Raw genomic sequence first — 15551 nt, forward strand, 5'->3', positions numbered from 1 at the left:
CATTGGCAGCTCTTACATGTCAGCTGATTCATATCTTCTATGACATATTCCACATCCATGGCAGCTGGAATTCAGAGTTAATTCCCACAATACCCATGCATCTCAACACACAGGCTGGGCCTCTTACTGGTGTTCTACAGGCTTAGCTTGCAAAAATCTCAACTTCTCCACGAGTTATCAGTCAACTGTAGGTGGACCATCTACGAGGAAATACCTTTATAAAGGACATGGTACTTTCACAGATTCTTGCATGCTGCAGGCCGAATGCAGAGTGTTAGAATGCTAAACTCGCTCCTCAAGGTGCAGAATGCGAATGCCAACTTGTAACATGGCAGAAAGTTTCCCTCAGAACATTCTTTCTCCTCTTTTGGGTTCTACAGGAGCCAATAGCAAGGCTGAACTACACAAGATCACCTTCAAAACTGGTTTTGGTAAAGACTGCCATTAAGGACGCCATACCAGAAAACATCTTTGAGTGACTATTTTATTCTCACAAACCTGCATTAGTGCTCAGCAGTCTTATGAAATGTACAATCGAAACATCTGCTGCCAACAGAACTGGGTAAGGTGCTACGATCTATGCTTTCCAGAAAGCTTCAAATGCATCCTGCTATTCTCATGCCAGAGCATTCCTCAATGAGCATTTACTCCTCAATTTTAATGAAAAAATAAACATCCAAGCTTTCTTTCTGATCACTTGGTAAACAAGCCTCATTTCCAGCCACACATCTTTGTAATGGCAGATACTACATCATATACTTCAGTGAAGAAATGAATCAGGTGATCCCACAGAAAGCGTGCGTTTTAGGAATTTAAGTGAAGTCACTCGCTCTGTGGAAGGACAACCCAATAAAGCTGCAGGCTGGATCCAACTTGCCTTCATCTCTAAGAATTGTAGCTGAGAAGAGAATACAGACAAGAGAAGGAGAGAGACGAACACATTCCCAACAAGTCAACGCTTCATTCTGAATACTAACATGACAACTGGAAAACAAGTTTCTATCTTGTATGGCTCCACAGTAAATAGCATGGACTCCTAAGAAACATAAGTCTAGGACTGCTTATGCCATATTGCATGGTTATATATGCATGATACAACCATGATATATGTTAGGAATTAACATCCAAAGTTTTAAACACAACAGGTAACTGTCCTACAAGGATACAGACTAGCCTAGCTTCTTCTGCTTCCTATTATTAAGATTTGCATCAACCAAGATGTAGTTGAATGTGTTTAAACATATATAGTGTCAATTATCAACAGGAGCTACAAATTAAACCATACTGAAGGCCTGCTTTTCTACCGTCAGTATATAATTAATATATATTTTATCAAATGCAGCACTATCTGAGCTAACTAAGCATAGCTGTAAAAAATAAACATGGTTCATTATAAATTTGGTTACTCCCCATCTCCAGTAAATCATTATTCTCTTGGTCTTCCATTAGAAAACACCCAGAAAGCCTAGTATGAAGTTCCAACTAAACCACGTGGCTGTGCAGCCTTGCAGGCAGACACCTTTCAAAGTTCAGTATGTACTGCACAGGGCACATGAAAAATATCCTCCTCTTGTGGTGCAGGATGAGATACTGTGGAGTTCTGGTCCTGAGCCACTTTCAAAGGAAGGGAGGGAGAACCGGGGTAAATGGAATGAATGAAAGCATGTCAGGGTAGGATGGAAAGAGAAGTACCAAGTGTAAACTAGGTGAACAGAATTAAGGAGAATATTCGAACAGGGGACTGTGCGAGCAGTTTTTAAAGTCATTCATGCTCTAGAGAAATAATGCTGGAGGAATGACATTTCAAATGAAGGTTACAATACATTCTGCAGCATGCAAATTTGGGAAGATACAATAAAATCGTATTGTAAGTACATACATCAGGTACCTTGGTATATGCATCCACTCCACAGGAAAAGAAAGTAGTTAATTCACATGCTATGGAACATGCAACTTCGGTGGGCTGAAACAAACTGGTCTGCTTTCTAGCAAATTTTATATGATGTCAAAAGATAGAACATTTTAATTCAATTAATGCTTCCAGCCAAATAATTCTTTTTTCAAGAAAGAACTGCTTATTACTGCAAAACAAATCCAAACACTTGTTTGGGCCGTTCTACACATTTTACAAATAAATCTAGAGCAACAGCACAAAAGACTTCTTCAAGCTTCAGGTCATCACCATTAAACTCTGCTAATATTTCCTCCTGACTTCATTCTTCATTCAGAAAATGGATAAAACCACGGAAATGGGAACACTCTGCTCTAGTTCAAACTAAATCTACAGCACATGATGGCAGCGTATTCCGCATTTGCTTTTACCAACGTGGTCACAACACACACACACATATTCTAACCACTCTTGCTGCATGGAAAAAAAAAAACCAACCAACCCACAAAACACACCTTAAAACCTCTGCTCAGCAACCATGTGGCATATTTGCATTCGAGAAGTAAACTCTTGGAAATCTCTCTTTTTCAGCAACCTTATATTGATCTGCTTCCTCTCCCTCAATGAGCCTCCTTGCTTTTGAACTCTCACAATAAACTGCTTCGACCCCCCACTATTCCTTCAAGTTCCTCCTCTGATTTCATGCAGGTTACTTTAAAAAGTACTTCCAAGCATTCATACTTCAAAAGGTGTGCACTGACGTTTAGACTACAAAACTGGAAAATACAATAAAATTATGACCAATACTTGAAAGTAAGATGGTAATAATTCTAAAAAAAAAAAAAAAAACCAAATATTTAGATATTTGTGTAGGAAATTTGATAAACCTTTCAGCCATTCAATACGGATTGGCTTTTTGAAGTGAAATAGTTTCCAAATTTTATTTTACTATGCTTCTTTCTATGCCATTTTTGCCCTAAACTCAAGAGTACAACTCAGTACACAACAGACGAGAGACAGAATCCAACAATACAATTAAGGATTACACCAGGGTAATCTGAAAATTAGCAATAGGTTTATACGTTCTACTAGGCAGAATTTGAGAATTGTTATTAACAATCTTCCCTGAAACATAGCAAGGTAAAGTTGAAAAGTCAGCAGCTACTGAGTGGGCAAACTCTTCCTTCTGTTTACAGTAAAGTTTAGTTTATCAATAATTTGTCTGCTACAATGAAGTACCCTAAAAGTACAAATGTTAAAAGTAGAAAGGGATCTGCAACAGCCAAAAAAAAAAAACCTGTTTTCAAAACTCTTTTAAAAGACATGATAGGACAAGTCAATGCCTGCCGAGTAACCACAATTTGAAAGAAATTAACTTTATTGATTACACTCCTTAATAATAGCCATTGAAAGAGTTTTCACCTTACAACAGAGATTCTGTAGGACTGCAGGACTACTTTAATAAAATTTTAAGGGTTACACAGCATTATTGAAAGACCACAACAAAAACCAAGTTTCTGGTTTCACTGGACCAAGTGTAAGTGCGGTCTAGACACTCCTGCCGGCCAATGTTAAAATTACCTTTGCAGCTATCACTTTGACTGACATGTAAAATGGAAAAGCTTCCAGTTTTCAGAGCTGATCCAAAGCACATGCATTCAAGCTCTTCATCATTTTTATACTTACGGGGGAGGAGAAAGTGGGTGGGACAGCAAGTGGAAGGATTTAAGTACAATCTTTGTTAGTAATCTTCACCCTTCCATTAGTTCTCTATTGGAAGCTAGCTCTGTCAGACACTTCACTTGGAACTTAAAGCCCTATAAATTCTGATCACAGGACATTCCATTAGGGAGAATTCAGACAAGCCTGGAAAACCTCTCAGTATGCATCCCTGAATGTAAAGAACTCAAATTAGAAAGGATCCCACTCCGTGGCTCTGTTCTCCAAGATCTGAGCGTCATAATCTCAACCATATCAGAGAAATCAACTTCAATGCTTTCACATCAAAACTAGCCAGGCAGAGCTATGGCTGGTCTTACAATTCAAAAAGTGAAAGCATAACCGTAATTTTACCACAGACTGTCACCCCCAATGATTTAAGAAGTTTCCCCAAACCTGACAACATAGGTACAGTGATTACAAGCACTATCTATGACCGGTTACTGAAATAATATTGCCCGTTCTGTAAATAGTTTTATTAGGGCTATTTTGGAATCTGAATTGCAAAATAAACACAGTTCGCTTTTCAACTGTGTCAATACACCTAGTTAAAAATCATTCTGCTGCTCTATAATTGGAAATTATTGTTTATGTACTAATATACAAACATGAATACACACATGCACAAAGATACATTTATGTTGTTCATATGTGTATACACTCTGAAAACAATGGAGTAATTTCAAACTCATATATTTGGCTTGTCAATCATGGACAACGTGTATGCCAAAGAAACATCTCCTCGCATTTAATACTACTTACAAGCTTTGAAATAATTATCTGCAGCTAAACACTCCTGGGTATTCCATCTGTTTATTTGGTTTATAACGCAACTGGGAGAAAAATTATGTAGGCCTTTCTGTTCTGTCCTCCAACATCACACACAGGAGTTTCCCCACTTGAAACAAAAAGTTTAAGAAATTAAAGAGGACTTACTAAGGTATTAAAAAAATACTTCAGTCAATTATATAAACTGTCAAGCAACTGAGTTCAAGACTTTTTTCCTGATTTGGCAATAACTAAAATATCACAGTTTGCACTGCTTCATTACTGTAACACAAAACCACCAAAATTGATAACCTTTACCTAATATCCAGCATGTGCATACCACTGCAATGGACCAAAGAGTGAGGTAAGCTCCAAGACACATTTATGCTACATGGAGTTTTATTTCACTTTAGTAAACAAGAGTAAACTTTGTTATTTCAAATGCTGAAGAACTCTCCGAGTGTTGTTCTTCCTCAAAAATTAACAGAAAATAACACTTGAGTACTTTTGCACAAGTTATCAAAAATTAGTCTCAAGTACAGCTCAACTACAGTGCCAGGTGTCATCCAGTAGCTGCTGAGCACACACAATAGCACCAAGATATTAAAATATCCCTGCTGTCTTGTAGCTACTCCAGTAAGAAACAGCCTTGAAAAAAATCAAATTCTTATCTACAATGCTAAAGTGAAAGAACATGTGTATGTATGTATGTACATATGTTCAGACATATCCAAAACAGTCTTAACAAAAACTCAAATTACATGGAAATGCCCAAACTGTTCTGAAACAGTAATACAGGACTCATAAAACCTTAGAAATAGATATGTCAATATATGCATTTCATAGCTGTTTCCAGAATAGTTCTTTGGGTAAAACAGTCACAGAAATAATTGGGAGAAATCACCAGTGTCTTGTGGGTTGGGTCTTTCTTCCCTTTTTTAACTAGCACCTAGTGAATATTTTGTTATTATCCAAGAACAGAATTCAGAGTGCAGCTACCTGATTACACAGCTAGCTAGAGTCTAATTTCCTAACCAAAATACAGGGATTTCCTAAAACTCAAGAGAGATGAAATGCAAAACTTAAAGGTTTGCTTCAATAATGGAGATTTTTTCCTCCTCCACATACACATCCAAACCTCCCATTTCTGCAAGTGCAAAGAGGATAGCGGGCAGCCAAGAAGCTGAAGCCTTGGGACACAAAGAAGATTTCAGCTATTGCGAGAAACAAGCCCCAAAACACCTTCCCCAAAACCAAACAAAAGATGGCATCTACAGGAGGAGAATGACAACCCCCAAACCCACAGGTGACTACCACCCACGGCCACCCCCTTGCCCCGCGTGTTTTAAGGGTGCCCAACACAGTACCTTTGCCTTTTGCAGCAGTGCTGCTGCCAACTGAAGAGGATGCCTGGGAATCCTTCTTCAGCCTCTTGCTCTGAGGTCTGACGCTGGACCTGAGAAAATGATGCTGGTCCTGGCTGTGGGAGGGCTGGAGGGAGGCCGGGGCCTGCGATAAGCTGGGGTTCGGTGGGGGGCTGCTGTTAGTGTTGTTGTTAATAATCTTCTCTTCCTTCTTTGTGCTGCTGCTGCCTGGAGCTGCCTCTCCTCCTCCTCCTGCCCCTTCTTCTTCCAGGGACTCCTCATCTCCTCCTGCTCTCTTGCCCAGCTTTTTCACCCCTTCCTCCCCGCTGCTCTCTCCCAGTTTCACTGTCATCCTGTTGGGGAAGAGAGAGAGAAAAGAGGGGGGCACAAAGTTAGGCCAGGGAGCCCCCCAGAGAGGGAGAGAAATCCCTGGGCTGAGAGGGGAGAAGTTTAGCTGCAGAAATTCCTCTCAACATGGCCGCCGTTGTTTGTTACTAAATCCCCTTTCGTTTGCTGTCCCGACCCAACAACCTGTGCCGAGGGCGGGAGGGGAAAAGCCCCGCCGGAACCCCCCCCAAACCGGCCCAAAAAACAGCCGGGCTCCCCTGGCAGCCCTCCGGCACCCTCCCGAAGGGGTTCGGGGCGCCTTTGGCGGAGAAATCGCCCAGCCAAACTCGGGCGTGTGGAAGCGCTCGACAGCCGCTGAGAGGAAAGGCAGCCGCCGAGCCCGGCGGAGCGGAGCAGGGCAGCGCGGCCGGGCCGGCTGCTCGCCCCCCATCCTACCCATTCCGCGGCTCCTCGGGCCCAGGGGGGCTCTTCTTTCTCCTCACCATGGAGCCGAGGTGATCCGACCTGCCGCGGGGGGGGGATTCATATTCCTAGATGCGGCAGCGGCGGCTTCTCCTCCTCTGTGCGTGTGTGTGTCTCTGGGGCTGGGACTGGCCGAGGCTACCGAGATTTCCAGCTCCCCCTCCGCCCCCACCCCGCCAAAGCCCCGGCACCTCTCCGCCGCTCCCCGCGGGGCAGCCCCACGCCCGGCTGCCTCCCCTGCGAAGAGCATCGCGCTGCGGGCCGGGCGCCTGTCACCGCCGGCCTTTGCCGACCGACCCGCGCCAGGAGACGGCCTGGCTCCCCACGGCCAGCGACTTCTGGCCGGCTCTGTCAGCAGCTTCCAGCATCTTTCTGCCTTCGAATTAACGTGACCCCCTTTATTATTATTATTTTTTTTTTTAATTTGGAGGGCAACAAACTCTGCAGGCATCTGCAGCGGCTTTCCCCCCTCACCTCGCTGGGGACCCGTGCAACTCACGGTGATGCTGCGACCTCTTGGCCAAGCAAAAAAGTTTTAAAACGTCTTTTGCTAGAGGACTGCTCCTGGACTTCCTTGGAGGCATCGCTAAACAACTTTAATTCCAAATCTGACATTTGGACCGGCCGCCAGGATGACTGCTCACTTTAACTTCATAAATCCTCTCACTTCTAAAGGTTTTTTTTTTAAATACTTGGACCAAAACACCAGATATACATGCAAAAGCTTAAGGCATTAAATCATATTATCTGCTAAAACCCAACAACTTTTTTTTTTTTCCTTGAAGAGTGCAAAAATATGACTGACACCATATCAAAAAGAAGTCGACTCCCAAGAAACTACTTACAGCAAACTAGAAAGAAGTAGCAGTTGCAATGCAGCTGCCTTATCACCAGGGCAGGAGCCACAGTCCAACTTTAATTAAGGGAAAAGATAAAAACCAACAACAGAAGGAAATTCTGAATATCACAAATAAAGAATGGAATTACTGCAGATCCAGCTGACACCAGAGTAACGTGGTTTAAAATAGACAAGATGTATCAGCGTTATATGGCATACAAGTCTGTGTGCTTACAGTTTAGGGGTTGTATTCCTAATATATTAGAACGATACTTTTCCCTCTAATGATTTTCAGCTAAACCACTGAATCTACCAATTCAGAATTACGTTGGGCAATGTTCCAGTCTTTGCAAACACTCAACAAACTGATTTGAACCATGGATCTAAACTCAAAACTTGGTTAACTATTCACCTAACAGGTCCCTAATTACGAACACAAACTTGTTCTCCACACAACAGAACTCGCAGTGTTTTCAGTTATTTTGAGGACAGAACTCTTCCAACTCTGACAGCCTGTGCTCCAAAACTTCACTTAAGTAAGGCTTAAATCTCCTTGATGTCAAGTTTAATTACTGCAAATCAAACGTTGCATCCAGTGGTGTCCCCCAACAACTAGTAGGGGGATACCAAAGAGACACATCTTGGGCACAGTTACTTACACGAGTAGGGTGCAGAGGCCAGCACATCCCAACAGCCGGCTCCTTACAGGGTCCTGCCTAAACCCTCTGGCAGCGCCCTGCACCCAGTTTATCCATTTCTGCTGCCTTCTCCTTTTGCTTTTGCATTGCACCCGCTTTTCTTTTCTCTTCCAAAAGGAAAGTCTTCTCAGCCTCGCTGCTTTGGTCTTCTAGACCTTACTTAGTCGCCGTCCCTTCACCGTGCCTCCTACAAAAGCCCGGCTCCCCTCAGAGGGGATCCTTTACCCGCAGACCCGCCGCACCCCGCTGATCGACAGCTCGGACAGCAGAGCTGGGCCGGGCCGGCCCCCCCCCAGGGACACGCTCCCCCCGCGGGGGCCCAAGGCTCCGCTTCTCCCCGCCAGCAGCCCCCTCGGCCCCGCGGGAGGCTCCCTCCCCCGCCCCGAGCCTCACCTGCCGCATCAATGCCGCCGCGCAGCCTCCGCGCTCCAGCTCTCCCGCCGGCGGCTGCCTCGGTTCTTCCGGCACCCGCAGCCCCAGGCACCCCCAGGCTGCGCCCCCGACCCGCCAGCTCGGGCGGAGGCCGGCGCGCCCTACGACCGCCGCGGACCCCAGCGGCCCTCCCAGCTTTGCTGGCAGCGGCAGCCCCGCTCCCGGCCGCGGAGGCGACCTCTCTTCCCCGGGCTCCTCCGAAACCCGCGGCCGCGGTGCCGGCACCGGCGGCTCCCCGTTGGGCCTCAACGCCCCCGGCCGGAGCCGCGGCTCCCTGGCGCCCCGGGCTCGGCCGCGCTCCGCCGTCGCCCCCGGCGCCGCGTTCGGCCGCAGAGCGGGCCGCGATGGGGTCCCGGCCGCGGCGGTTCCGCTTCCTCGTCACCCTGCGCCGGGCCGAGGGGGCGGGGCAGGACGCAGCGCGCGGGCCCAGCTGAGCGCGCCGGCACTCCCCTCCCCGGGATGCCAAACAAGGCGTCCCATTGGCTCGCGGCAAGCGGGAGAGAGGCGGGAGGCGGGGCCGCAGCCCCAACGCAAGCCAAACAAAGCGCGGCGCGGGGCGGGTGACGAAAGCTTAACGCAAAGGAAGAGGCGGCAACCGGTGTCCGTCAGATGGCCAGGCGAACCGCGGGGACTGGCTGCTGATTGGCTAAGAGAAAAACCACTCGAGGACCCTATAGCCGGAGCCCTTGGACGTGCTCCAGGATTCCATTGGTCAGAATGCCGGTGATTTGCATACGGCGATGTACTTATTGCGGGGCTCCGGGGTGTGAGGCTGGGGGGTTGTTTGTTGGTTTGTGGGGGGCCTCGCCGCCTGCCTCGCCGCCTGCCTCGCCGCCTGCCTCGCCGCCTGCCTCGCCGCCTGCCTCGCCGCCTGCCTCGCCGCCTGCCTCGCCGCCTGCCTCGCCGCCTGCCTCGCCGCCTGCCTCGCCGCCTGCCTCGCCGCCTGCCTCGCCGCCTGCCTCGCCGCCTGCCTCGCCGCCTGCCTCGCCGCCTGCCTCGCCGCCTGCCTCGCCGCCTGCCTCGCCCGCTGCTCCTGCACCCTTGAAGCCTGGCAGAGCGTGAGGGGGCCCTGGGGCCGCTGTCCCCTAGAGCTCCCTGTGCTTTCCTGGGCCGCATCTCGGAAGCGGCGGGGATGGCGCTTAGGCGTCCGCTGGGGAGGTGCTTCTCTTACTGAAAAACTGGAAAAGATACTCCTTAACACTAATGTAGTATTAAAGAGCAGGCATTCTTTATTACGGCGCCGGATGCACGGGGGATAGCCCCGCCTATCGTGCATACCCTCAAACAAACCTTCATTCTTTATGTACCTTAAAGACAGGAATATTCATACATTTTCCAAGAAGTATCTACTACATTTACATAATGCTGGCGTTGCAAAACTACACTCTGCATGCGTGGGGGTCTCGGGTGGTCGTTTGGGGAGTTAGCCCCCCCACTCCTTTGTTTCTTCTCCTTGGATGTTGCCCAACTCTGTTGTCCGGCCAAGCTGTTCTTCCTGATCAACGCTGTTTGGGCAATCCTGCCAGGATGTTTCTGTTCTCAAGGGTAGGATATCTTCTCTGTACACATTAATTACTCATAGGCCCTCTTAAGTTCAAAGCTGATAGTTGTTTGGTCAAAGAATTTTTCAACACTTCAGGTTCAGTACCATGTCTTCCCAGCGCTGGCCTGGGGGCTCCTTGGTGTCCTCTGAAGAACCTACCACTTCTTGCTATTTTCATGTTGGTTTTAGCAGTTCGTTGGGGAAAGACAATCCCAGAGAGTGTGGTGAGGCCACATCTGGAGTTCTGTGTCCAGTTCTGGGCTCCCCAGTTCAAGACAGATGGGAACTACTGGGGAGAGTCCAGCAGAGGGCTGCGAGGATGATGAGGGGATTGGAGCATCTCTGGTATGAGGAAAGGCTGAGAGAGCTGGGGCTGGTTAGTCTGGGGAAGAGAAGACTGAGAGGGGATCTGATCAACACTTATCAGTATCTAAAGGGTGGCTCTCTAGAGGAAGGGGCCAGACTCTTCTCAGTGGTGCCCAGTGACAGGACAAGGGGCAACAGGCACAAACTGGAACAGAGGAACTTCCATCTGAATATGAGGAAAAACTTCTTCCCTCTGCGGGTGACCGAGCGCTGGGACAGGCTGCCCAGAGAGGTTGTGGAGTCTCCTTCTCTGGAGAGATTCCAAACCTGCCTGGGCACCATCCTGTGCAACCTGCTCTGGCAGGGGGTTGGACTAGATGATCTCCAGAGGTCCCTGCCAGCCCCCACCAGTCCGTGGCTCTGTGGCTGAGCAGCAGGGACCTGCCTGCCAGGCTGCCTGTGGTGGCGGCCACGCTTCTGGGGGGCTCTGGCCTGAGTGGGGTCCTCTGCCCAGGGAGCTGCTGAGGTGCTTGTGGTCCCAGGAGGTGGCTTGACAACATGCATCTTACTAATGAAGGATTTCAGTAAGTTCTTTATTGTTAGTAAAGGTTACAAATAACATACATGACATAAATGTGAAACCTCCTGGGAAGGCCTAGTGTCTTCACAACTTCTAGTCTTCTTGCGGAATTAGCAATCAATCATGTAGGTACCCTTAAGTGGGATTTTTTTTTTTTTAATAAGTTGTTTCCAGGATTAAGAAGCTTTGTTCAGTGATGTACTAAATTAAAGGGGGTTGAATTTCATTTGCGAACCTAATGTTTTGGCCTGTTTTCCAGGTGACTGCTCTCTGATACTTTTATGTGCTGACTTCATGTTAACTGCTAGTAAGAATGATTTAAAAAAATATATCTTACAAGTGGTACTGTGTGAGGTTGGTTTGGGTTTTTTTCCTTTAATAAATTCTCTGTGGAAAGAGCATTAGATCATCCTCTTTTCTCTTTTTGAAACTTTGTGAATATCATAGCAGGAAAAGGATGCCTTAGTCCTCTTCTGAGGAAAATCTTCATAAGCTGTAGCTTAGAAATCTTAACACCTTAAACTTCATGATGGCATCTAAATTCTGGAAGATTGGGCTCCCGTGGAGTGTGTGGCAAGTAATTATCTTACGATGGTGAGCTAAACTCGAACATGCCTTGGACTCTGCATCATCTCCTGTAAATATGTGTAAAGCATAGCTGTGAGTAACCAACTGTATTGCTATAAATGCAATTTGTAAACAAAACAGAGCCAAATTGCTTAGTGGTCTTGTCTCCACTGTAGAGCTTTGCATTTGAATCTACATCTTAATTAGGGGGTTTTTTTGGTAGGGAGAGTATTTTGCAGTTCTGTTATAATGTAGCACAAGTTCATACAGCTTGTTTTTGCCACTTGTTTGACCACAACCAAATTTAACCATACTGACAGGAAATGCTGCATTCTGCATCTACCGTGCCATGTATTTCCATGGTGCTTTGCAAAGAGACATGAAGGTATGTTTGGCTCCCCAAGGAGCTCAGAGTTGAAGGTTTCCATTCTCTCTGTATGTAAATAACGTCATATGCTCGAATAGCCCCATTGCCTCAAGTGGACTGTTAAGGTGTGAAATTGCTCATGTGTGTAAATGTTTGTGAAAGAAAGACTGAATAAAAAGGAGTTGGACAAGAGCTGAGAGGCAGGGGGTAGGTTGAGATGTCAAAAGACACTTGAACTTTAATTCGTTCTTTTTTAATAGTAGGGAAGGTCCACGATCATGCTTTGGCAGACCTGCACAGATACAAAATGCAAATAATCTTTCAGTGTTCGTTGTCGTGGTTTTCTAGGCTAGGCAAGAACATTAACTTGGATTTGTTGCACATCCTGTGTATTTTAAGCTATGAATAACAAATTGCATGCTTAATAGAAATAGAGCAAGCAATGCAGAACTGTCCAGCAGAAGGACAAAGTTAATACTTCTGGTTTATGTTGAGGTGTTTTTAATTTTACATCTAATGTGTATGATCATTACACTATAACATGAAACTACTTTTCCAAAGATCTTAGATGTAGAAGCCACCGATATAGTGGATGTTGTCCTGTATTTTCCTTTTAGGTTACTTAGAAGCTACTACATTTCATTCATAACTCATTTGTTCTTAAAAGGCTCTTAAGTTGTTTAATCCGGCAAGTGATAATGGCTGATCTTTGTGTTACTAAAACAGTTCTTTTCCCATTCAGGTAAGAGGATTTAAACTGAAGGTCAGACTTCCATTATTAATCCTTTATGGCTTACTAAATAGGAAGCACCTAATCATGCAACTTTATTATTTCTTTCAGCGTCTGAGGTCAAGCCCTTAGAGGAAGGGATGAAATGCACTGTGTGCAATGACCCTGCTGGAGCCTGTTCTTTGCCAGTCCCGGGACTTTAGGGACTCAGAGCTGTTAGGCATCTTTTATGAGTGTGGTACTCAGGAGGGAGGACCTTAGGATCCTAGGATGCTCCGTTCATTTGTCTATTTAGGTTATAAATCCTTTACAGCAGGGCTCCTCTGTCAAATATTGGAGGGCAGGGAACTTAATTTCCTGCTAGAATTTCCCCCTGCACAGGTAGGGATGTGTAATTTAGTTGTTGGGTAAAATATTGTGTAACACCAAACCAGGCAAGTATGAAAGCTGTAAAAATGGTCACCTGAGCAGAGACAGTCAGTGGGGTTTTTTACATGATTTTTATTCCAGCCCAGAAAGGGATGATAGACTAGACAATTGCTTGAGGCTCCTGCTGGCCAGCCATGTATTTCTGACGTGATTGTACTAGTTGCAATAGTTTCCTCATTAGCCTGGCTGTCTGAGAAAAGAAGGCATCTGCTCAAATACTGAACTTCAAATCTGATGATCTCAGAAATACGATGGGCACAAACAGTGAAAATAGCGGGGCAGAGCCAAGAAATGAATTACTACCTCTACTTTGGGAGTGGCACCTGAGTGAGCTAATGGTGTTATCGCATCTCCAAGAACCCACCAAGCAGAGATGCCATAAATGACTTTATTAGAGCTGATGCCTTGTAAGGGAGAAGATAATTCAAACATGAGTGTCAACCACGTCAATGAGATAAAAAGCTATAGGACTTTGTAAGTTCTGCTGCTCAGAAAACAATTTCTTCTAGAGGGGGTTGCTGAGCTTCTACTGAGAAGGTCTGAAGCCAGTGTTGTGCCTCCCAACCTGAAGCCTATCTTTACGTTCTGGAAGAGACACAGCACATTTTAATGCAGTCTGCCTCCCACCTGGTACTTTTTCCTACGTGGTAACAAAACTGACTTTTTTTTTTTTTTTGTCAGAAGGGTCCCAGTAATTGCTGTGTACTTGGAAAAGGGAAACAATATGAAACACCAGATAAATTACACAATATGTTACACATGGCAGAGTCAACATGATGCAGCTTTGGGCAACCTGGGCTAGTGGAGGGTGTCCCTGCCCATGGCAGGGGGGTTGGAACCAGATGATCTTTGAGGTCCCTTCCGACCCAAACCATTCCATGATTCTATGAACATAAGTTCATGCGTGCAGAAACTGTTGGTCACAGCTGTACTGGACATGTGGCTTCTTTTCATCATCTGTTTGCGTGGAAGTGTTGTGACTTGAGGGGAATTACAAATGATTGTGGAGTTGACAACGGCACGAGGATTGGGTCTTGAATTGTCTCTTTTGAACATGTTGGGTAAACCTGGCTGTTGTGGCTGAATGTGGGCCCAGCACTGATGGGGCTGGAGATGGAGCTGGGCCGTCCCTGCTGCATGGACGGGTGGTGTGGGCGGGCAGCGGCAGGAAGGCTTTGTGGGGCTATCTTCACTTAGATGTCACTAGAAAAACTCAGCCACTATCTTAAAAAGTTACCAAATCACTTTTCCCACAAAAGCGCTGAGCATGCTAATGAGCTCTGAGCTGCATAATCACATAAGATTACAATATGCGTTTATATTTCACTAATCCTCAGGTGGATCGGGCTCTGTTGCAGTGGGTGCTTGATACGTGTGCGGGGACACGGAGAGTTGGCGATGGAATCTTGGTTCCCAGGAAGCCGGGGAGCTGCACAGTCCATCGTCTGCGTTAGAAAAAGTTCCTCACGGGTTAATTCACAAAGTCCTGAAGACCGGAGCCCCGAGGGTGGGTGGCCAAGGTGGTTCTGTGCCCGGAGGTGGTGGCGGGTTCCCCTGCACAGAGGCAGGGTGGTGGGACGGGGCGCTGAGCCCTTCCCGCCCCGGGGAAAGGGCAGCCCGCCCTTGGGGTGATGGCTGAGGGAATGGCGCCCGGCCGGTCCCCCGGCCCCGCGCAGGGCAGCGGCGGTTCCAGCCCCTCCGACCACCGCTCCCAGGCGCCGTTCGGGGGGCGAAGGAGAGCCAGCCCTGAGCCGTTGCTGCTCGCTGCGGGAGGAGAGCAGGCCGCGCCGCCCCGCTCCCGGGGGGACGCTCGGTGCCGACCCCGACCCGCCGGCGGGGGACCGCGGGGCAGCACGGCCGAGCGCGCCCGGCTCCCGCTGCGGCCGGCACTTTCCGTCTCTCTCCGGTGCGCCAAGCGGACGACTTCGGTTATTTCCGTGTCTCTTCGGCTCCAGGTCGGGAGTTTCCGCGCCGGGGGACTCTCCTCGTTGTCAGGGGTAACGCAAAGCATCTGGGAGCGAGTGCGGCCTTCAGCGCCGCGGCCGCCGCCGGGACCGCGCTCCGGGGCTGCCGGCAGGTGAGAGCGGGCGCTGGCCCGAGCGAAGGCGCCGGGAGCCCGCAGCGGCTCGGCCGGCTTCTTCCCAGTCGGTCTGGGCCCGGCCTGCGGGAGCGGGGTCGGTCGCGGTCAGCCTGAGGCTCCGGGGCGGCCGGGCCGCTGCCTGCGGGCGCCCCGAGCTCGGGTGGGCGGTGGGAGCGGCCGGGTCTGCCGGCGCGCCCACGCAGCGCGAACGTGGCGGGCGGGACCCGGGTGTTAGGCGGCCGGGAGCAGTCGCTCCTTGCGGGCTGTGGCGGATTCACGGAGCCCGTTGTTGGTTTGTGCTGGCGACTGACGATCGCAGCTCGGCCGAGGTGACCCGCGCAGATTTCGGCCCGCGCGAGGCGCTGCCCCACGGGCGGAATTCCTCGAGAAGCAGCCTGGGCTCGGCCCTGGGCTCGGCCCTGGGCTCGG

The 15551-nt window shown here is 48.2% G+C and overlaps 2 protein-coding genes across 8 annotated transcripts in view; one reads left to right on the forward strand and one right to left on the reverse strand.

Moving 5' to 3' along the window:
• The window catches only part of CRAMP1 (cramped chromatin regulator 1), a 51331-nt gene extending 42412 nt beyond the window's left edge, over positions 1-8919 (reverse strand). For 2 of the 4 annotated variants that reach the window (XM_075767234.1, XM_075767233.1), the window contains exons 1-2: positions 6573-6719; positions 5746-6095 (exon numbers count right to left, since the gene is read on the reverse strand). In XM_075767234.1, coding sequence (XP_075623349.1) covers positions 5746-6095; positions 6573-6616 — 394 coding nt within the window. In that variant the 5' untranslated portion in view covers positions 6617-6719. Of the gene's footprint in view, positions 1-5745; positions 6096-6525; positions 6720-8481 lie in introns of those variants that run through there. The other 2 variants (XM_075767236.1, XM_075767235.1) reach the window with 2 other exon arrangements.
• Positions 8920-9701: 782 nt separating this feature from the next.
• IFT140 (intraflagellar transport 140) overlaps positions 9702-15551 on the forward strand; it is a 97109-nt gene continuing 91259 nt past the window's right edge. For 2 of the 4 annotated variants that reach the window (XM_075767228.1, XM_075767232.1), the window contains exon 1: positions 14992-15119. The gene's annotated coding sequence lies outside the window, so the exon portion shown is untranslated. Of the gene's footprint in view, positions 9726-14492; positions 14513-14991; positions 15120-15551 lie in introns of those variants that run through there. The other 2 variants (XM_075767230.1, XM_075767231.1) reach the window with 2 other exon arrangements.

This window comes from Balearica regulorum, chromosome 15 (genome assembly GCF_011004875.1).
Source record: "Balearica regulorum gibbericeps isolate bBalReg1 chromosome 15, bBalReg1.pri, whole genome shotgun sequence".
NCBI classification, from domain to species: Eukaryota; Metazoa; Chordata; class Aves; order Gruiformes; family Gruidae; genus Balearica; species Balearica regulorum.